Source organism: Anolis sagrei, chromosome 4, assembly GCF_037176765.1.
Source record: "Anolis sagrei isolate rAnoSag1 chromosome 4, rAnoSag1.mat, whole genome shotgun sequence".
Classification (NCBI taxonomy): domain Eukaryota; kingdom Metazoa; phylum Chordata; class Lepidosauria; order Squamata; family Dactyloidae; genus Anolis; species Anolis sagrei.
In genome coordinates, this window is record NC_090024.1 from 232,750,605 (window position 1) to 232,773,123 (window position 22,519).

The following is a 22,519-nucleotide window of genomic DNA, read 5'->3' on the forward strand; positions in this document are numbered from 1 at the left end:
GGAAAAACAACTCTCCACAGTAGGGATGTCAAGAACTGCCATCAGAGTAACAGGATGGGCGTTTCAGAAACCTTGGCAGTACACAAAGGACAAAACAGCTACAGTTCAAATAAAAATCAGTTCTGTACCCACATAGTCAGATTCCACGCTCTGTTGTAAAAAAAACACTAAGGAAATGAAACTGTTGCTATCTTATGCATAACATTTCGTAAAATTTCTTGGCTTGACAAAACGGGTCCAGCTTCTGTTTTATCTGCTTCAAATGACGGCACACTATTTTTAATTAATCTTTGTTATGGGAGCGGATAAACAGAAGGAGAAAGAATGAATCTTGGAATACAGCTTTTAGTAAATACTGAAGAAAACTGTAAAAGAACTCAAGAGAAGATGACCAAGAAGGATGTAAATATTCAGCCCCTGCCAAACAGTGGTCCACTATGAATCATAGGATCAAAGAGTTGGAAGAGATCTCATGGGCCATCCAGTCCAACCCCCTGCCAAGATGCAGGAATATTGCATCCAAATCACCCCTGACAAATGGCCATCCAGCCTCTGTTTAAAAGCTTCCAAAGAAGGAGCCTCCACCACACTCCGGGGCAGAGAGTTCCACTGCTGAATGGCTCTCACAGTCAGGAAGTTCTTCATATAGATGGTCTTCATATAGATGATCTGCACATATCTAAATTTCCTTTTCCAACCAAGAGGTCCAGAAACAGAATTGACAAAACGCAACCATTTGTAAAACACGAATATCTGTAGAATACAAATGTGCTATATGTAACAGCAATTATTATCCTGTATCTGAGAACTCACGTTGGCACAATGGGTAATTGAAGTAGCCAGGAGCACATTGGTCACATGCATAGCCTTCAAATCCAGTACGACACAAACACTGGCCAGTCTCATTGTCACATGTGCCTTCGTAGAAACCAGGGCCTGAACATTGGCAAGCTGTACAGTGGGAAAAGGAGGGAGAGGATTAATTACTTGGCTACTCCAGTGCATTTTGCTTTATATGAATCTTTAACACCTTAAGTCCCAGTCGCACTTACAAGATATATCTAAATTCTAAATATTGAACAGAATGCCCCACTGAACTTCCCTTTGGAAGTTTGGATGGCCATGTGGCCATCTCTCATTCCACCCCAATTTTGGCCTGTAGGAGCTGTGTTTCAAAACTAGGCATGGCCAGATTACCAACTTCAGTTTGGACAAAAAGCCCTTCGTGGGCCTAAGACAATGTAAGGAGGCGATACAAGGTGAAATGTCCTATCCTTTAGAAAGTAAAGTACTATTAGCAACTTTCAACTGGGGGGTATTACACCATCTGACATCTGCCGGGAAATAGCAGCCAATAGTGAAAGGACCAAAGCAGTGACATCTCCAGCTCATCTCCTGTTTGGGTATCAGCCAGCACGTCAATGACTTAAATCAAGAAATAGTTTTTTAAGATCTACAGAGACACTTGCTGGAATACTCAGCAAACGAGAGTCCAAAAGTGGCAGGCTCGAACCCAGAACCTCAATCAATGGCTGATACCAAAACTGGGCTGACTGCATTCTGGCACCATGAGATGCAGAGCCAACCTTAAGAAATGGGGCTACAAAGTGGAATCCACGAGTGTGGAGAAGAGCAAACCACTGACCACGTGCTGCAATGCAACCTGAGCCCTGCTACATGCACAATGGAGGACCTTCTTATAGCAACAATAGAGGCACTCCAAGTGGCCAGCTACTAGTCAAAGGACATCTAATCAACTACCAAGCTTGCAAACTTTTTGTTTTGTTTTGTTTGTTTGTTTGTTTGTTAAAAAATGCAGTACAACTGTTTAGTTTGCTCCTGACACGATAAATAAATAAATAAACTGGAGGGAGGTAAAGGTCACAATGGCCCACCCATCTTTTATGAGGAACGCCTATCCAGAGAGAGAAATCAAGTCAATATATGCTTTGGTTTCATTTACTTACGCTGGCAATTTGGTCCATAATACCCTGGGACACACTGATCACACTGGATCCCTTGGAAGTTGGGATTACACAAACACAGGCCAGTTTGAGCATCTTTCCGGCAGGCATTCCCTTTTGTCCCAGCAACATAGCAATCACAGTCTGGAAAAAAATTGAGGAGAAGTGGGGAGAGGAAAAGAATAAGTTTGTTGATACACCTGTCACAACAAAATCCTGATTTCCAGTGAGGTTTGGTTGCAATTGTTACATAATTATTTCAAATTGTTACATAATTATTTCAAAAAGAGAAAAGTAAAGTCAAATTCTTACTTATTATCTGACCAGCTGGGAGTTCTTGTGCACCTTTGTCATTGTCATTGAAATCTGACAGTGCTAAATGAGAAAGACAATGCAAATATTAATTCTATGGTAAAAAAAAATTAATCACACAGCACTAGTATAAATTAAACCCCACTCTCTACAAACAGACTCTTCTAGAGTCTATATCATTTTTTTGCTCCACAATTGAAAAATCAATGCTCTATATTCCATCTTTTCATTCCAGTCCTAGGAAAACGTTTAGCATGAGTTGAAGGATCAGAAGATCAGGCTTTTATCCAAACCTACTTAAAGTAATCCACACAAGAGAAACCAGAGAGGCACTTGAATGTACTTGACAACCAACATGGGAAGGACCAAAACTCAAGCTTGTAAGAGCCAACAGTATTTAGCTTTCTCATGTTCCACTTATTAATTTAATGTATATATATTCCATCTTAATCCCAGGATGTGATCCAGGGTGATTTACTACTCCGATTAAAGTAGACTTCATTATAAAGTAATAATAATATTAAAAAACATTTAAAGCACTGAATTAAAAACCATCCGAAATCATTTAAAATCTTGCATGCCAGTGTTAGCAATACTTACGATAACAATGAGGGAAATCTACGTAGCCATCGGCACAAGCATCACAGTGCTCCCCTGTGTAGTTTGGTTTGCAGTAGCAGCGGCCAGTGAAGTCCTCGCAGGTGCCATCTGTGAAATCTGAGTCACAATTGCAACCTAGAAGGAAAGAATATTTCTAGGCATCTCCTGGGCAAAATCAAAGGATAGTGAGCCTTTGGTATCTGTTGGGGTTTGGTTCCAGGGCCTCTTATGGAGGCCAAACTCCACAGAAACTCAGAGCCCATTATATAGTAAATGGCAAAATCAATTTGCTTGATGGTATTTAAAAAACATTTTCAAGCCATGGATAGTTGAATCCATGGATATGGAGGGCTGACTATATACTTTTCTTAATATAACCATGGGCAAAGTTTTGCAGTTTCTAAGAATCTCTGCAGCACAGAATGGAACAGAAAATAAGAGTGTGCTGTCACGCGCTGGGCCTGTGAAAGAGTCTGTAGACAGGATGTGTTTTCTGAATGCCCAGCGGGACGCCGGGGGTGCCTTGGCTGAGAGGCCTTTCGGATTTCCCCACATAAAATTCTTTTAAAGACTTAGAAAGTTCAACAAAGTTTTTATTGTTGCTTAAATCTTCAATAAATCAAAGAAATAATTCAAGGATTTGAATCAACTGGTGGCTTGCTTAAATCTTGTCCACAAGGGACAGGCAACTTTCTTCATAAACTGTTTCTTCCTTCTACAAGGGAAATCCTTCACCTCTCCCTGGACAATCTAACTTAAGCACTGCTGGCGTGGACCCCTACACGTGGTCCAAATTGCTTTATGGCTGCCGCGAGTGGTCCTTACCAAACAGAGTCCTTTAGTAGATTTCCAAGAGGAAAGAAGGCTTTCAATGTCCAGCGAAGGCTGGCTGTAAAACAGTGGAGCTGTATTTCTCTAGCAAAGAGCTGCCTGTAGAGTTGTGGAACTAAATTCCCCAACAAACGCTATGCTGTAGTTCTCTGTAGAGCTGTGGGACTGGATCCCCCCAGCAAAGCTGTAAAAGACGAAGCTTTCTACAGGTGAAACTGATTCATGTCCTGTACGAAAGGCTTCTCTGTGTGGACTGAACTAGAGGTCCCCTTTTTCCCTCCTTAACCCAGAAAAAAGGGCGGAACTAAAGAACATAATGATAATTGATGGGTCATTGGCTCTATTATTGCAAACCAAGGGAAGCTACCTTATTGCAAAATGCATGGAACTTTGGAATACCTGCAAACACTCAATAGAAAGGAAAATAAGTTGGAGCTCCTGGTACAGCCGTACCAGCACGAAGAGGGATGCATAAACAGGACTATAGCTCTCTGGAGGCCCAGTAGAAGAGCAGATAAAACACGCGCAATCCATTAAAGTAGTTCACACAGGCATGAAACAGTGTTTTCCAACTTCAGTAGTGACAGATCCTTCTCAAAAAAGATGTATGAAAACCAAAATCCTTGGCATTGGGTGGAAAGGAGTAATCGAGTTGGGTGTCATCTGCATAAATTTGATACCGGACCCTAAAACTCGGGATGATCTCTATGATAACTCCAATTGTGGAGGGTGGAACATGTGAGGAGTAAGGGAAGATGAAATGTGGGTACAGAATATTTTGCAAAAAATGCTCCTGAATATATGAATGAATATACTCACGATAGCAAATGTAGGGTGAGTCTATCGGATGATCTGGAGATTTATAATATCCTTGGCTGCATCTTTCACAGTTGATGCCTGCTGTGTGATGCTGCAAAATAATTTGTATATTCATTTGAGGCATCACAATTTAGAGGAAAATCTAGCCCTCCAGATATGGTTGCACTGCAGCTCTCTTTGCTAGCACAGGCAGTGGTAAGGTATGCTGGAAATTTCAGCCCAACATGATCAAGACAGACAAGAAATTAAAAGGAAGCATTACATTAAGAACCACCCTTACTTTGTGTGGGTGCCTTCCAGTGACTACCAAGAAATTCTGATGTGAATATCAACATTCATGATCCAAATTCATGTGGCTGTTGTTCAAATGTAGGTCTCCAAAAGTATATAGTAAATAGCATTTTACCCACTAAGTGCATATCATATCCTATGACGTAATTCCTGATCCTTCAGATGGACTATAACTGTGATTATACATAGTGACAAAGCATGCTTGGAATATCCTGTGCAAATAGCTGGATTACTTTGATTATGCTTTTCCTGCATGGCAGGGTGTTGGAATAGATGTGGTTTCTTCCAAATCTATTATTCTACAGTCTCAGATTTCTTCTAGCTTGATAATTTCACGACCATTCTCTCCAACCTGAAGCAACCTCAAGATGATTCTAGTTGCCATCCCAGTAGCCATGGCCATTGGCCAGACCACAAGGGCTGCATTTGCTGTCCAAATCATTTGGAGGACTCCAGGTGGCTTTTGGATTTAATCTAATAATGTTAAGAGTTCATATATTAGCTTTTCGAAATCCCTCCATTTTTCATTAATGACCATACATACTTTCACACTGGCAAGAACCTAACAAAACACAAGACGCGTGTGTTCTTACCTGACAGTCAATGCATACACCTCCTCCTTCAAACTGCCCATTACGATTTTGGCTGGCTTTTTGGTGATCAACTTCTGGATCATAATAGCAATCATAGGCATGGCCATTACAATGACAGGCTGAAAATACAAAAGACAGAGAGATGTCAGAATGTAATGTTTTCTGGTGTGAAAATCGCTTATAGTTTAAACTGTATGGTTCCAGAAATGTATGGGTTAAAACAACAGAAGTGTGTAGAATTGTTAAGAGTGCTACTTTTGGAATTTCCTTTGCAAACTGGAAAAGAAGGATACAATGTGCTGCATGCAATGTGCTAAGTTGACTGGAGAATATGGTGTGCATATTTTGTAAATAAAGCAAGAGTGCCGCCTTCAAGTGAAGACCTATCCTTTGCTCATGCATTTTCAATATCACTTTCTCTAATGCAAAGATACAGAATGGGGGATGCCTGGATTGACAGCAGTATGTGTGGAAAAGATCTTGGAGTCCTTGTGGACAGCAAGTTAAACATGAACTGAAAAAAAGATGATGGGGGGGGGGGGGGGTTAAGAATCAAAACAGTTCACTTTTTTGACACCAAACTTACATTCACATTCATTGGCACTGTCAGTTGTGGCAGGTTTCCAAGGTAATTGGTTGAAGCCAGGGCAGCAACGGTCACATGACCCCCCACAGGTGTTGTGCTGGCAATCACATTGTAGCCTGGTGAGTAAAAGGTTAAAAGATACAGGAGTCAAATTAACCTGGGAGTAGTTTACTAAATTTACTTATCATACCAATTTTTGCCTGAAAGTTCTGAGAGTGCCTTGGACTGCGAGAAGATCCAACCAGTCCATCCTCCAGGAAATAAAGCCCAACTGCTCACTGGAGGGAAGGATACTAGAGACAAAGTTGAAGTACTTTGGCCACATCATGAGGAGACAGCAAAGCCTAGAGAAGACAATGATGCTGAGGAAAGTGGAAGGCAAAAGGAAGAAGGGCCGACCAAGGGCAAGATGGATGGATGGCATCCTTGAAGTGACTGGACTGACCTTGAAGGAGCTGGGGGTGGTGTCGGCTGACAGGGAGCTCTGGCGTGGGCTGGTCCATGAGGTCACGAAGAGTCGGAGACGATTGAATGAATGAACAACAACAAAAAGTTTACTTAATAGTTGAATCCAGGAAAAAGGGCAGGTTCGGTCATGCCAAGGGATTGGACAGAGCTCCTTGCAAAGCTACTTCGCACTAGATCTTTCCAATCGTGGTTTCTACATAGGTGCAAAACTCCATTTATGAAAGATACACAGAACAAAAATATGAAAACTCCCATGTGCCCCCCCCCCCCCCGAAGTACTAAATATTGTTATGGGATGAGTTATATGTTTTGCAAATTTCAGGCTCTGAATTATTAAATGTAAATGGAGCAAAACAATATGCAATGCTATACTGGATTAAGGAATGGCACCTTCCTAGGGTTAACTCCATGACTCCATGGAGTCATGCTGGCCACATGACCTAGGAGGTGTCTACAGACAATGCCGGCTCTTCGGATTAGAAATGGAAATAAGCACTACCCTCCAGACTCAGACACGACTAGACTTAATGTCAAGGGGAAATCTTTACTATATGACTGAAAAAAACCAAAGCTATCCAGATACAGTGTTCCCTCACTACTTCACAGTTCACTTTTAGCAGACTCGCTGTTTCATGGGTTTTTGAAAATATTAATAAAAATATTAAATATTTACGTTCAGTGGAGGCCAGGGACCTCGGAAGTGCGGCAGCCTGAGGCAAGGCGGGGAAGGCCTGCCTCCCTGGCCTGCTGCTGCCTGTGTGGCTCCGGAGGCTCTGCGGAGGCCAGGGAGACAGGCAGGCACCCTTAGGATGGGCCGGGAGGTGGGTAAGGAAGCGCGGGTAAGAAAATAATATATAAAATATATAAAATAATGTATAAATATTAACATTAATATGGTGTCCCTAGTTTGCGGATTTTCACTTATCATGGGGTGGTCATGGAACGGAACCCCTGCAATAAATGAGGGAACACTGTAAGTCTATATAGAAAAATAGTTCATGAACAGATCACCTAGGCATAGAGTCAATATGAAATCGTAAATAAGAATAGCCAATATGTGGCTTAGCGTCCATGGTGGTGCAGCGGGTTAAACTGCTAAGCTGCAGAACTTGCTGATTGGAATGTTGGCTGTTCGAATCAATGGGACAGGGTGAGTTTCCATTATTAGCCCCAGCTTCTGCCAACCTAGCAGTTTGAAAACATGCAAATGTGAGTAGATCAATAGTTACTACTTCTGCAGGAAGATAATGGCACTCCATGCAGTCATGCTGGCCACATGACCTAGGAGTACATCAATAGTTACCACTTTTGCAGGAAGGTAATGGTACACCATGAAGTCATGCTGGCCACATGACCTAGGAGGTGTCTACAGACAATGCCAGCTCTTCGGCTTAGAAATGGAAAAGAGCACTACCCTCTAGACTCAGACACGACTAGAATTAATCTCAAGGGGAAACCTTTACTATGTGGCTGAAAAAAACCAAAGCTATCCAGATGCAGTTAAACACCACTGGAATAGGTTCTTGTGGGGTTTTTCAGGCTAGATGGCCATGTTCTAGAGGCATTTTCTCCTGACGTTTCGCCTGCATATACGGCAAGCATCCCTTGGAAGCAGACAAGGCTAAGTAAGAGAGAGTGCTGTTCATTCCCAGCACTGCTGAAGAGCACTGTTTAAGCGCACTATAACTCATCTCAGATTTCAGGATGCCGTCAGCAGATATCCTGGGAAGGATGCCAGATGAGACAATAGTGCTTCTGTTAGACAACTCAAATCAAAAAATCAGAATGAATAAGGGGAGATAAAAGAAAGCTGGCTGAAGCACATCAGGGCGCATCAGTGAAGAGTACAGCAAGGAAGATGCTAATCTTTGAGATCACACCAGAAGAAGCTGCTGGCTGTTTGTACTCATTAAAGTAAGTGGGAACAGAGATTGCTTTAGCTATAAGGTATGATAGCATGCCAAGCTAATATAAAGTGTTTATTCTCTGTAATAAGAGCTAAGGTGACTTAATATAATGTAGGTTATTTATTTATTTATTTTCTTTGTTTTATATCCTGCCCTCTCTCCCTCATTGAGGGACTCGGAGTGGCTCACCTACGGCAGCTATTCGGTGCCATTCAACATAATCCACATCATATTCAAAATACATATCAATAAATATTTAAAAATACATATAAAATTTATATAACTCATCTAAAATAATAATACAGGATAAGATCATTGTTAATACTTCTATAATTAAGGGTTTTTTAGATCACATTAGAATGACTTGAGAACATACTGCAAGTTGCTTCTGGTGTGAGAGAACTGGCAGTCTACAGAGACTGGCCAGAGGACACCCAGATGTGTTACTATCCTGCTGGGAGGCTTTTCTCTTGTCCCCGCAAGCTAGAGCTGACAGACGGGAGCTCACCCCATCTCACGGATTTGAACCGGCAACCTTCAGGTCAGCAATCCAACATTCAGGTCAGCAGTCCAGCTGGCACAGTCCCCTCATAATTATAATTAAGGTTTAAAAAGCACCACTTTCCCATTGCCATATTCCATATCCATTGTACTTGATCAAACTTAACTGTTGTCTTCCCCAAATACAAAGTTTTTCCAAAGGAAAGTTTTTATTTTTTTCCTGGAGGGTAACAGGGAGGGAGCCATTCTGATGTTCTTTGATATGGATTTCCAGATCTGAGGGGCCACCATTGGGAAGGCCTCTCTCATGTTTCCACCAGCCGTACGTGAGACGGGGGTGGGACCGAGAGTAGAGCCTCTCCATCTGATTGCAGGGCTTGGGCAGGCTCATTTTGTGAGATGCAGTCAGATAAATAGTTTGGGCCTGAACCATTTAGGGCAGTGATTCTCAACCTGTGGGTCCTCAGATGTTTTGGCCTCCAACTCCAAGAAATCCAACAGCTGGCAAACTGGCTGGGATTTCTGAGAGTTGTAGGTCAAAACACCTGGGGACCCACAGGTTGAGAACCATTGGTTTAGGGTTTTAAAGGTTAATCTGCAGATCCCTCAACAGATGGTATGGATATAATACTGAAGCCTGAGCAACGCAGAGGAACACAAGAATCTGTTTAACATGTTATTATACTAGGATTCAGGCAGATCAGTATTTGAATCCTTGTTCAGCCATGGAAACACATTGTGCTCTTGGAAAAATCACTCTCTCTCTCTCTCAACCTTGGAGGGAGGCAATGGCAAAATGCTACTAAAGAAATATTGCTACGGAAGGGTTCAGTCCCATTCTTGACAGTGGTTTGACATTTTGTTTTGTAAAATTTGCCTGACATTTGTTGTTCATTCGTTCAGTCGTGTCCGACTCTTCGTGACCTCATGGACCAGCCCACACCAGAGCTCCCTGTCGGCCGTCACCACCCCCAGCTCCTTCAGAGTCAAGCCAGTCATTTCAAGGATGCCATCCATCCATCTTGCCCTTGGTCGGCCCCTCTTCCTTTTTCCTTCCACTTTCCCCAGCATAATTGCCTGACATAATCTGCCAAAAATACCCCCAATACGAAATCTGCCAAAAATCTCTACCATTATGAAAATGAAGAGAAGCTGCACAAGAAGTATGCACCACTATAAAAATCCCTGACATTTTAATGGAGATTTACAGAAGAAATTTCACATAGATTTCTTATTATCCTGTCTGCCTGACAAGAATCAGCATCTCGTTCTTGCCGCTGTTTTGTTAGGAAATGTGACATCATGCCTAAAACGTGTTCTCCACTGTGCTGTTCGTCCCAGCCTACAAAAACGCTGCTTGTTGTGTCAGACTAATGGGTAATAATTTGTTATGTTCCAACTTTTATCTCTGCAATTACTCATTTTCCCCTCTAGCCATGCCTCTCCCTCCTATGGCACGCACCCATTCTGTTCTCCCATTCAAAGGGCTTAAAAATAGATACATTTTCTTTTTTTAAAGAAATCAGGAATAGACAGGGCGGTGCAGTTTGTGGTCATGTTAGATACACATCTATATCTTTCCAATGAACACCTGGGTCTACAGTCAAAACTAGAAACCAAACAAGTGGGGGGAACGTGAACTATGGTTTCACATTTAAAATAGACCCTTTGCTATTGTCCATAGCAAGTAATACTATCATAGAATCATAGAATAGAGTTGGAAGAGACCTTGTGGTCCATTCAGTCCAACCGCCTGCAAATAAGCATATGTGAGAGGAAGTCACAGGGATGAGGGAGCAAGCTTGTTTTCTGCTTCCCTGGAGACTAGGACGCGGAACAATGGCTTCAAACTACAAGAAAGGAGATTCCATCTGAACATTAGGAAGAACTTCCTGACTGTGAGAGCCATTCAGCAGTGGAACTCTCTGCCCCGGAGTGTGGTGGAGGCTCCTTCTTTGGAGGCTTTTAAACAGAGGCTGGATGGCCATCTGTCAGTGTCACCTTCATATGGGCCCATTCAGTGTATTCAAAGTCAAAGACCTGTCTGGACATCCATGTTTTCAGGTTGGAATGGAAGGATTGAAGGGTGGGGGCTAATCTAATCTCTTTTCTGAGGGTATTCCAGAGCTGGGGTGGCACCACTGAGAAGGCCCTCTCTTTCATCCCCACCAACCGTGCTTGAGACGGCGGTGGCACAAAGAGGAAGTCCTCCCTTGTTGATCTCAGAGTCCGCACCAGTTTGTAGAAAGAGATGCAGTTGCAAAGGTGCATATACTCTCCCTGTGGAAGACAATCATGGCCACAAGTGACTACCTTGTGGGAGAAGCCTCCCACAAGGATGATAAAACATCAAATCATCTGGGCGTCCCCTGGGCAACGTCCTTGCAGGCGGCCAATTCTCTCACAACAGGAGCAGTCGCTCCTGACACAACAAAAAAGAAGTGACTACCTATGATATGCTTTTAAATGTTTTAATGTTTTTATGATATTGTTGGCATTGAATTGTTGCCTTGTGAACCGCCCCGAGTCGCCTGAGGGCTGAGAGGGGCGGCATACAAATGTAGTAAATAAATAAATAGTTACACAAGGAATCAATATAAACATGCCAACCACAATAAGGCATATACAAAAAAGTAAAACTGTGAGGTACAAATATAATCCCCTATACTCTCCACCATATACTTATACTTAGAAACACACACCTAAAACTTATAATTCTTTCATTACATCTTTATGACAAACTTTTTAATATTTTCCTTGATGAGAAGAGATTTTCCTGCTTCTTGGCAGGGGCTTGAACTGGCTGGCCCATGACATCTCTTCCAACTTTATGATTCTATTGAAAGGGTCTTTGAGTGAAATTAGCAATAGCTAAGCAAGGGGCTTTGAATGAAATTAGCAACAAAGGAGAAATGTACCCTTTCTCTGTAGAAAAGGAGCAACACAGAAGAAAATGTTTTAAAAACAAGAGGTGACATGTAGAGATCATACAAAGTTCGAGCTTACATAGGAAATTGGGTTGTGGTTAAGCGCAAAATCTGCAGGTGCAAGAAGGTACTTTCTATCAAAAGGTCAAGGGAGGGGGGCTGGAAAGAGAGTACTTTCCATGACCAAAAAGCCCTTGTATTACCTGAGCATAAAGGTTTGCGAAAGCTGAGGAGGGGTGCAGCAGTCTGTGAAAGAACTTACAGAAGTGCTGTCTGTTCGTGTCATCCTGATCAGCTTGAAGAAACGGTGCCTTAGCTGAACCAATTGGACTCTGTGGATTTCTTCAAAAAGGGACCCTGCACCCTAAACCCGTGATCCCTTACACTATGATATACATTTTGAATGGAAAGCAAGGCCTAGGTTGACCACCAACTTGGTGTTTAGTCTTGAAGTCACCTGTGAGCTATGTAACTGTTTGCTAACTATAGTTTCACATATTGCACAAATTCTGCAAGCTATGATAAGCTTGGTGAGATTTTGAGACACAGTGAAGCCAAAGACATTGTCATGATCACCATAATCAAAAAGGGGGCTCGCAACTTGGACTTTACCCTCTTGATCTTGCTAGGAACCCATGTTATCTTCCCCCCTGGCTCCTAGCAATCAATATTGACTCCTTTTCCTTAGACAAAGCAATATGCCAATTTATGAGGAACACTCCAGGTGTTTGTTGGTTGTGAAAGAAAAATGGAGCATGCAGTGGTGCCAGATGGACTTCCTAGCAGTGGAAACATGAATGTGCTTTCAGTTTTACACTGAACTTTGAGGTTACCCAGGTGGTAAATCTATTTTGTGGATAGGATTCAACACCATGAATAGCTTTTCAAAGATCATCATAAAACAGGAAGTGAATCCATCATCCCACTGACATGGATGTGGCCAAATACTACTGGGGCTAGGAGCCAGCCATTGACTAAAATACATATCTTGAAGAGATTCATGTAAAAACAGTTTCCCATTAACTGTATTACTTCACTCTCCTTGATCTGTAATCAGAATTCAGACAAAAAAAGGCAGTGCATAAATCTTACAAAGCTGAAGAAATTTTGTGAAGCTGTACACGTTAATAGGGATCTGCAGGAACATGCTTACATGTTATTAATAGGAATCAACCAGACAAAAATAAAGACACAGCTGGGTTGGTACATGTTCTTAGACAAAGCACGTTGTGTGAGATCATGGAGAAAAGGAGATGTTTGCAGAGGGTGGGCCCTTGCAACAGGAGTCTGCAGCTCACTTTAAGAGAGACTGGAGAAACTAGGGCCAAGAAATGGTGATAAAACCGAACTATTAACAGGATATAATAAAAACACCAGTGAATCAAGTAAAGGGGTGGACAAATAGAGAAGATATAGGGTAGTGTTTTTCAACCTTCCTAATGCCGCAACCCCTTAATACAGTTCCTCATATTGTGGTGACCCCCAACCATAAAATTATTTTTGTTGCTACTTCATAGCTGTAATTTTGCTGCTGTAATTGTAATACAAATATCTGATATGCAGGATGTATTTTCATTTACTGGACCAAATTTGGCACAAATACCCGATACACCCAAATGTGAATATTGTTGGGGAGGGATTACTTTTGTCATTTGGGAGTTGTAGTTGCTGGGATTTATAGTTCACCTACAATCAAAGAGCATTCTGAACTCCACCAATGATGGAATTGAACCAAACTTGGCACACCATAGGACTGTCACAGATAATATCTGGTCCCACTCATCAAGCTGGACATACTCTTGACCTTGTTTTCGTGGCGGACAACGAAATGATTAGAGTGGAAGATCAAAACATCCTTCCAGTGTCATGGTCTGATCATTATCTGATCACTTTTAGACTTGCTGCGACTCTTAACCTCCGCAGGGGTGGAGGACAGATTAAAATGGTCCGCCCTAGGAGACTGATGGATCCGGACGGATTCCTGAGGAATCTTGGGGTTCTTCCTGCCTTGGAGCCTGGCGATTCTATCGACGCCTTGGTAACTCTCTATAATGGGGAGATGTCCAGGGCGATAGATACGATCGCACCCGAACGCCCCATCTCATTGCGTCGTGACAGGCCATCTCCCTGGTTCACCGGGGAGCTGGCTGTGATGAAGCATACGAGAAGGGGGCTAGAGCGCAAATGGAGGAAATCGCGGGACGTCTCTGATCGAGCACGGGCTAAAGCCTCTCTTAAGGCATACTCCGTGGCTATACGGGTGGCCAGGAAATCATTCACGACCACCCGTATAGCGTCTGCAGCAAACAGATCGTCGGAGCTGTTTCGGGTCGTGGGGGAACTCCTCCACCCACCTGTGGTGGAGGAGGTCACTGATGACCCAGCAGCTCGGTGTCGCGATTTCGCACATCATTTTGCAGGTAAAGTCACTCAGATACGCCTCGAGCTCAACTCCAATTCCATCGCAGTGCCAGAAGAGGTGACGGAGGCACCTGCTTGTCCATCTTTGTGGGATTCTTTTAGGCTTGTTCTTCCTGAAACCGTAGAGGAGGTTCTTGGGACTGTGACGGCGACCACCTCACCTCTAGACCCATGCCCATCTTGGCTCATTAAATCAGCCAGGGAGGGGTTGGTTGATTGGTTTGTGTTGATTGTCAATGCATCGTTGGAGCAAGGGATTTTTCCATCTAATCTGAAACAGGCTGTGGTTCGTCCACTCCTCAAAAAAGCTTCCCTTGACTCCACGGTGCTGAGTAATTACAGGCCAATCTCCAACCTCCCTTTTCTGGGTAAGGTGCTGGAGCGGGTGGTCGCCTCCCAGCTCCAGAGCTTTTTAGACGATACCAACTACCTAGATCAGTCACAGTCTGGTTTCAGGCCTGGTCATGGCACCGAGACAGCCTTGGTCGCCTTGGTGGATGACCTCCGCAGAGAGCTGGACAGGGGGAGTGTGACTCTGCTGGTTCTCTTGGACATCTCAGCCGCTTTCGATACCATCGATCATGGTATCCTTCTGGGTCGTCTCTCTGGGATGGGCCTTGGGGGCGCGGTTTTGTCGTGGCTCTGGTCCTTCCTGGAGGGACGAACCCAGATGGTGAAGCTGGGAGACGCCTGCTCTGACCCCTGGCCTTTGACCTGTGGGGTCCCGCAAGGCTCTATTTTGTCGCCCATGCTTTTCAACATCTACATGAAACCGCTGGGAGAGGTCATCCGGAGTTTTGGAGTTGGGTGCCATCTTTATGCAGATGACACACAACTCTACTACTCTTTTCCACCTAATTCCAAGGAGGCTTCTCGGGTGCTGGACGAGTGCCTGGCCGCTGTGTCGATCTGGATGAGGAAGAACAAGCTGAAGATCAATCCCGACAAGACAGAGGTCCTCCTGGTCGATCGCAAACCGGATCGGGGTATAGGGTGGCAACCTGTGTTGGACAGGGTTACACTCCCCCTGAAGCCACAGGTCCGCAGTTTGGGTGTCCTCTTGGATTCTTCGCTCACACTTGAGGCTCAGGTGTCGGCGGTATCCGGGAGGGCCTTTGCACAATTGAGACTTGTGCGCCAGCTGCCACCGTACCTCGTGAAGGCAGATCTGGCCGGGGTGGTCCACGCCTTGGTCACCTCTAGAATGGATTACTGCAATGCGCTCTACGTGGGGCTGCCCTTGAAGACGGCTCGGAAACTTCAATTGGTCCAGCGTGCAGTAGCCAGGATGCTAACCGGGGCTCATTATCAAGAGAGGTCTACCCCTCTGTTTAAGGAGCTCCACTGGCTGCCATTTATTTTCCGAGCCCAATTCAAGGTGCAGGTGCTCACCTACAAAGCCCTGAACGGTTTGGGACCACCCTACCTGCGTGACCGCATCTCCATCTACGAACCCACACACTCACTCCGATCATCTGGGGAGGCCCTGCTCGTGATCCCACCCACGTCGCAAGCGCGCTTGGTGGGGACACGGGACAGGGCCTTCTCTGTGGCGGCCCCCTGACTTTGGAATGCCCTTCCAAAAGATCTCCGACAGGCCCCTACTTTAGCAGTTTTCAGAAGGAACCTAAAAACCTGGCTGTTCCGATGTGCCTTCTCAGATTAGGAATCCCCCATCCCAAGTCCTAGAAGCACTTTAGCACTACCGATGTTACTGCACACCGCACCTTTAATCCTATGTTCCTCCTGCCATTCCAGCACTTTAACCCCTGTACCCCATTGCGCCGGCCGAACCAGTTTTAATAGTGTCTTGATGTAGTTATTGTTGTTATTTTGCTTAACTGTTTTGATTTGCTTTGTGTATTATTGTGTTATGTTTTGTTGTATTGTGTTTTGAGGCTTCGGCCTGTGTAAGCCGCATCGAGTCCTGCGGGAGATGCTAGCGGGGTACAAATAAAGTTAATAATAATAATAATAATAATAATAATAATAATAATAATAATGTCCAACAGAAAAAACTGGAAGGGTTTGGTGGGTATAGACGTTGAGTTTTGGAGTTGTAGTTCAACTACATCCAGAGAATCAAACAATGATAGATCTGGACTAAACTTTGCATGAATGTTCAATATGCCCAAATGTGAACAGTGGTGGAGTTGGGGGATAATAGTCCTCGACATTTGGAAGTTGCAGTTGCTGGGATTTATAGTTCAGCTACAATCAAAGAGCATACTGAACCCCACCAATGATAGAATTTGGCCCAAACTTCCCACACAGAAGCCACATTCCTTGAAGGGACCCGCTAGCATGAGCCTCCCTTGCCTGCACATGCACACCATGCTGCCATGCGCCAAGCATGCCTGCTCACCCCCTCTGCAATTGGAGTCTCAGAAACAGCTCTCCCCTTAGCTGAGAGGCTGGCCAATCACAACGGAGGAGGGTTTTTGGTGGGAGGATTCACTATCTATTTTCAAAAAGAAAGAGATGGACAGGCAGAGAGATCTTCAGCCTTCTCTGCCACCACCCCGCCCCGCCTTCCTGAGGTTCCCGGCCCACAGGGTTGAGAAATGTTGATGTAGGGCAACACTTTTCTACCCTGGGACCTTCTAGGGTTGCATGAATTGGCTTCAAATACCATAAAATGGGGGCGGGGGGGGGGGGGAGAGAAAAATACATAAATCTGGAAGTCAGAAGATATTTATTGATGTTGAACAGTGTGTACTAGAGGGGCAACCTATTTAAAAGCGCAATCTCGTCTTCTGGAGCCTTTCCAGAGAGGTCCATTTTGGCCAGAAAAAGGTTGGTCCAGGAGAAACTTGGAGATCAAAGATTGAAAGAACAATACTGGGGGCCACACTCTGCCCATAACTCATTTAGTAAGGTTAAAACATTATATTAATTGTTTTGACTCGGCTAGGTCACAATGTAGTATCCTGTTTCCAACAGCATCAAACCAGATGCTTCTGAAATTTCCGGACTGGGTGCAAAGGGCATGCTATAACAGCTTTCCATCATAGCTAATGGAACATAAAAAGAAGAATGAGTGTTTTCCTATGCCGAAATAGGGAAAAGACAGAGACACCGAGGGCATGCACTCTGTAAAATCTGGCTTTGAACACCAAACATAGAAGATAAGTAACGTACTTTTAGGAATTGCACTGCATGACTCAGAGTACAAAAATCTATTACCTTATCAAAAGATAAACAAGTTTTAGAGCATGTAAGTTGCATGAATACACACACCCTTTATCTACTATATTTCTTCATTTCAGAGATGCTCTTTTTCTCCTATATAAACATCTCTAAAACTGGGGTATCTCTTAGAATCACAGGTGTATCTTATGTATTTTTTGTTGGTGATGGTTGTACTGAAATTAGGGTGTATCTTACAATCAATGGCATCTTATAATTGAAGAAATGCAGTATATATCTTTTACACAGCTACTTATAAGCAGGACAGTCATGGAAAAAATCAACAGGTACCTTTCCATTCCAGCTGTAATATACAGAAGAAGGAATACAGCACTAGAACGTTTTCCTGGTCTAGAGCAGTGTTTTACAAACTTCTGTCATCCAGGCATTTTGGACTTCGCTTCTCAGCATCACTGATCATTGGCCAACACACTGGGACTAGTGGGTTGTACTCTGAGGGAACTGAAGTCTGAAACACCAGGGGGATTAAATTTAGGGAGTCACTGGCCTACATGGATTTCAATGCACTCTCATGACAAACAGGGGAAATAGTCTTTAAGTGCACTGAAACTTTGAGAGCCTGTGTAATGTATTTTATGCTTTGGAATTAGCTGAGTAAAAACACTTTGTGAATTTTCTATTTTATTGTATTTTGCTGCTTGGCCAACACACCTACTGCTGAATAGGTTTCTTGGAGCTGAAGATATGCATAGGGCTATGGTTATGTCCTCTAAATGTTTGTTAATTGTTTATTTGTTTAAGATATCTATGTTACGGTAAGGCTGTTGATCAAAATGTTAGCTCCTCTGAGTATGTATAACAGAAAGGCAAGATCCATACTATGTGTTGGAAATAGCAACCTTCTTCAAGCCTCCACAAGTAATTTGCTTGCATATGATTCTGTTTTGCTTACTGGATTGACCTTGAAGGAGCTGGGGGTGGTGATGACCGACAGGGAGCTCTGGCGTGGACTGGTCCATGAAGTCATGAAGAGTCGGAAACGACTGAACGAATAAACATCAACAAATGTATATGTCTGTTCTGGTGTGCAGCTTCCCTTTACTTTCTATTTCTTGAGGTTGTGGGAGGAGCTGCAGACTACATGATCAGATCTGGGACTGCCCTGAGCTCAGACTCCATTTTAGAAAGACAGACTCCATTAGACTCTTAGAATGTAAAGATGTTGCTGTATATTCTAAGAAAGATGCCCTGTGTTATCTGCACAGAGAAACTACTTCAAACCTATTTGTAACTGGGTAAAAGTATGATAGCTGGGACCCAACACTGGTTACGCTGGTTGCGCAACGCGGATCTGAATTAATGAGGGGAGCATGTGCATGAGCCAGCCCATTGTTCACCAGAAAGGGGGAGAGGAAACATTTCTATCCCGTTTACTGTCTTCGTAAGCTGTGGTTTAGCATTTAACAGGAAAAATCTCTAGCATTGCTTTACTTGCCTTAAGCACAATGCTTCCCTGTTTATTGTCCCCTCCTTTCTGTCTCCCCTTTCTGTTTCCCCCCTTTCTGACCTGCATTGGGCTCGTCTTCCAGTCCTCTATTCTGAACCACCTTGCACAAGTAGTGTACCATTGGGTCCCAGCTATCATACTTTTACCTGTAACTGGATTGATAAGCAATGTATCTCTATGCTGAATACATGAAGTTTGTCTTAGATATATAAAGTATAATATATGCTTGCAAACTCTTTCATAAATTGGAAAAGAATCTCCTGCCCACTGGAGTTCCATGTAAGCAAAGTCTTAACAATAGAGTTTCTCAGATTGTAAAAGATTTTTTTCTACACATTTGAGTGCAGTTAAATTATGAAAAAATTAAGGAACTAGCTGCTGATATCAGTTAAAGGTAAGGAGATACTAAGCCTCCTTACCAGCGATGTGGCACAGCTTCTTTGTTTTCCTTACGTTCCTCTAAACACTTAATTGGAATAGAAGGACCTTTTTTTTGTTTGTCATGTCAGGAGCGACTTGAGAAACTCGAATCCAAGGAGAGGCAGATGAGCTCCCTCTATCAACTCCAGCTCCTCATGCGAGGACATGAGAGAAGCCCCCCACAAGGATGATAAAAACATCAAATCATCCAGGCATCCCCTGGGCAACATCCTTGCAGACGGCCAATTCTCTCATGGAAGGACCATAGCTTAGTTGTAAACTATTTTTGAAGCAAAAGGTTTCACATTGTGGAATATTAAATTAAAAGGATCAGAAAGCAGCAGTTTGAGGTAAAACGTATCTGTGTGGCTGAAATCTTGGTGGCGGGGCGGGGGGGGGGGGGGGCAGTGGCAGCTACTAGCAGGTAGTAGTAGCCTAGACAGGCAAACAGCTTGGTCAGTTGTAATCTTCACGTTCTTCTTGGCTTTCTACCTAAAAACTAATTTCATTAGCACAGAGCCCTGCCTACAAGTCTAATTCAGAAATAGGTACCCTTTTTGTTTACTCTGCTTTTGAGATAGCAGAAACGTCTAGCACGTCCATCATCTCTACAGTTATACAGTACTTCATATGAGAAGCAATCTGTGGAAGGAATTACCAACCTACTTGTTACAGTGTTTACATATTTCTGCGATGAAATATATATGCAATGCACTAAAGTAGACATTCAGTTCTTTTACTGTTTCACTTAGGAACATTCCTCACTGTAGCTGTTCTTAAGTGAAATGCTTCAAAAGGCTAAAGGTGCCGTATGAGATTCTTCAGGTCCATTACTCTTTCAGACAGAGAGCTGAATAGTTACAGACATGCTATAGCAAAACGAGTTCACAGAGAGCTTTGATTAGTGATAAATATCTGCTTCTTTCAAGGTATTTTTCAGGTTTATGGATAAATGAATACTTTTTCCAAGGATGTCTTATGTCTTCATTGTTGCGGTGAGCCTTCATATTCTTTCCAACTTATGGTGAGCCTATCACAAGGCATTGTTTCACTTATCCAAACCTGGGGGAGAGATAGTCTCTAGTAATCTACTGGGTCTGCCAGGCAATTCTGTGATATGCTTCCCTTTGAATTTACCTTAGAGATGCGTTGAAGACTCTACCGAATTCTTAGAGAGGAATCTCTAGATCCTCCAATGCATCTCTATGGCATCTTGGGACCAGATGTGAAGCAATTTAATTGTATTTGGTTGTATCCATAGTTTCATGTATCTCATACAGCCGTGATAAAGGGCTCCTCTTACTGTATGCACGTAGAACAGTTGTCGTGTCAGCTCAGATCCATCCTGAAAAATCCTTGAAATCTCTTGGACAGGAGCAGAATTCAAAATGATCTTGACAGATTAGAGAGATGGGCCAAAACTAACAAAATGAAGTTCAAAAGTGACAAATGCAAGATACTCCACTTAGGCAGAAAAAAACAAAATGCAAAGATAGAGAATGGGGGACGCCTGGCTCGAGAGCAGTACATGTGAAAAAGATCTTGGGGTCCTCGTGGACAACAAGTTAAACATGAGCCAACAATGTGATGTGGCGGCAAAAAAAAAAAGCCAGTGGGATTTTGGCCTGCATCAACAGGAGCATAGTGTCTAGATCTAGGGAAGTCATGCTACCCATGCTCTATTCTGCCTTGGCTAGACCACACCTGGAATAGTGTGTCCAATTCTGGGCACCACAATTGAAGAGAGATATTGACAATCTGGAAAGTGTCCAGAGGAGGGTGACTAAAATGATCAAGGGTCTAGAGAACAAGCCCTATGAACAGCGGCTTAAAGGGCTGGGCATGTTTGGCCTGAAGAAGAAAAGGCTGAGAGGAGACATGATAGCCATGTATAAGTATGTGAGAGGAAGCTTGTTTTCGGCTTCCCTGAAGACTAGGAAGCGGAACAACGGCTTCAAACTACAAGAAAGGAGATTCCATCTGAACATTAAGAAGAACTTCCTGACTGTGAGAGCTGTTCAGCAGTGGAACTCTCTGCTCCTGAGTGTGGTGGAGGCTCCTTCTTTGGAAACTTTCAAACAGAGGCTGGATGGCCATCTGTCAGGAGTGATTTGAATGCAATATTCCTGCTTCTTGGCAGGGGGTTGGACTGGATGGCCCATGAGGTCTCTTCCATCTCTATGATTCTATGATTCTAAGACAGACGGACAAATGTCAGAGTGCTGGAAGAAGCAAAGACCACCAGCATTAAAGTGATGCTCCTACACTATCAACTTTGCTGGACTGGCAATGTTGTCCAAATGTCTGATCACTGTCTCCCAAAGCAGTTACTATACTCCCAACTCAAGAACGGGAAACGTAATGTTGGTGGACAGGAAAAGAGATTTAAAGATGGTCTTAAAGCCAACCTTAAGAACTGTGGCATAAGCACCAAGAACTGGGAAGCTCTGGCCCTTGAGCACTCCAAGTGGAGGTCAGTTGTGACCAGCAGTGCTGTGAAATTAGAAGAGGCACGAATGGAGGGTGAAAGGGAGAAAGGTGCCAAGAGAAAGGTGTATCAAGTCAACCCAAACCAAGACTGCCTTCCATCTGGAAACCAATGTCCTCACTACAGGAGAACATGTGGATCAAAAATAGGGCTCCACAGCTGCCTACAGACCCACTACCAAGACACTACATTTGGAGAACCATCATTTTCGGGTTATGAGGGATCACCTAATGTAAACATAAAAGTAGAACAGTTAATTGACATATTGTCTCTGCCTATGTCTGCATGAATATAGTGCAAAGAAACATCAGTTTTAACAATATACTCAAACAAGCCTCAGGTAAAGCAACGTCTCACTTATTAAAAAAATCTTTCTGTATGGTGCAGCTGCTTTAACATTCAATACAACTATTAAAGATATTCAAGCAGTTCCAGAATATAAGAGCAAATCAGCTTGATGGTTTCTTGAACGGATTTCTTTGTAGAAGGGCAAAACCACAAGTGCATACAAGCATGCTCTTTATCTTCATTTTTTAAACAAGCTCGGCATGCGGCCACCCCAGAATGAATGCAAAAAATAAAGGCACTGTTCTAAAGGCAGAGACATACTGTTCTTTCAGCCTTGTTTAGTATTCGTGCCCTTTCAGTTCAAGACTTCTAAGATACTGTGCAACCATTTGGGTATCTTATTGTGAACTCTTAAAATAACAAGGCCGCAGACACCTAGAAAATCA

The 22,519-nt window shown here is 43.3% G+C and overlaps 1 protein-coding gene across 3 annotated transcripts in view; it reads right to left on the reverse strand.

Moving 5' to 3' along the window:
• LAMA5 (laminin subunit alpha 5) overlaps nt 1-22,519 on the reverse strand; it is a 253,667-nt gene that overhangs the window by 109,246 nt on the left and 121,902 nt on the right. For all 3 annotated transcript variants that reach the window (XM_067468220.1, XM_067468219.1, XM_067468218.1), the window contains exons 7-13: nt 5,997-6,112; nt 5,411-5,529; nt 4,527-4,617; nt 2,877-3,011; nt 2,277-2,339; nt 1,968-2,108; nt 814-951 (exon numbers count right to left, since the gene is read on the reverse strand). In XM_067468220.1, coding sequence (XP_067324321.1) covers nt 814-951; nt 1,968-2,108; nt 2,277-2,339; nt 2,877-3,011; nt 4,527-4,617; nt 5,411-5,529; nt 5,997-6,112 — 803 coding nt within the window. The remainder of the gene's footprint in view (nt 1-813; nt 952-1,967; nt 2,109-2,276; nt 2,340-2,876; nt 3,012-4,526; nt 4,618-5,410; nt 5,530-5,996; nt 6,113-22,519) is intronic.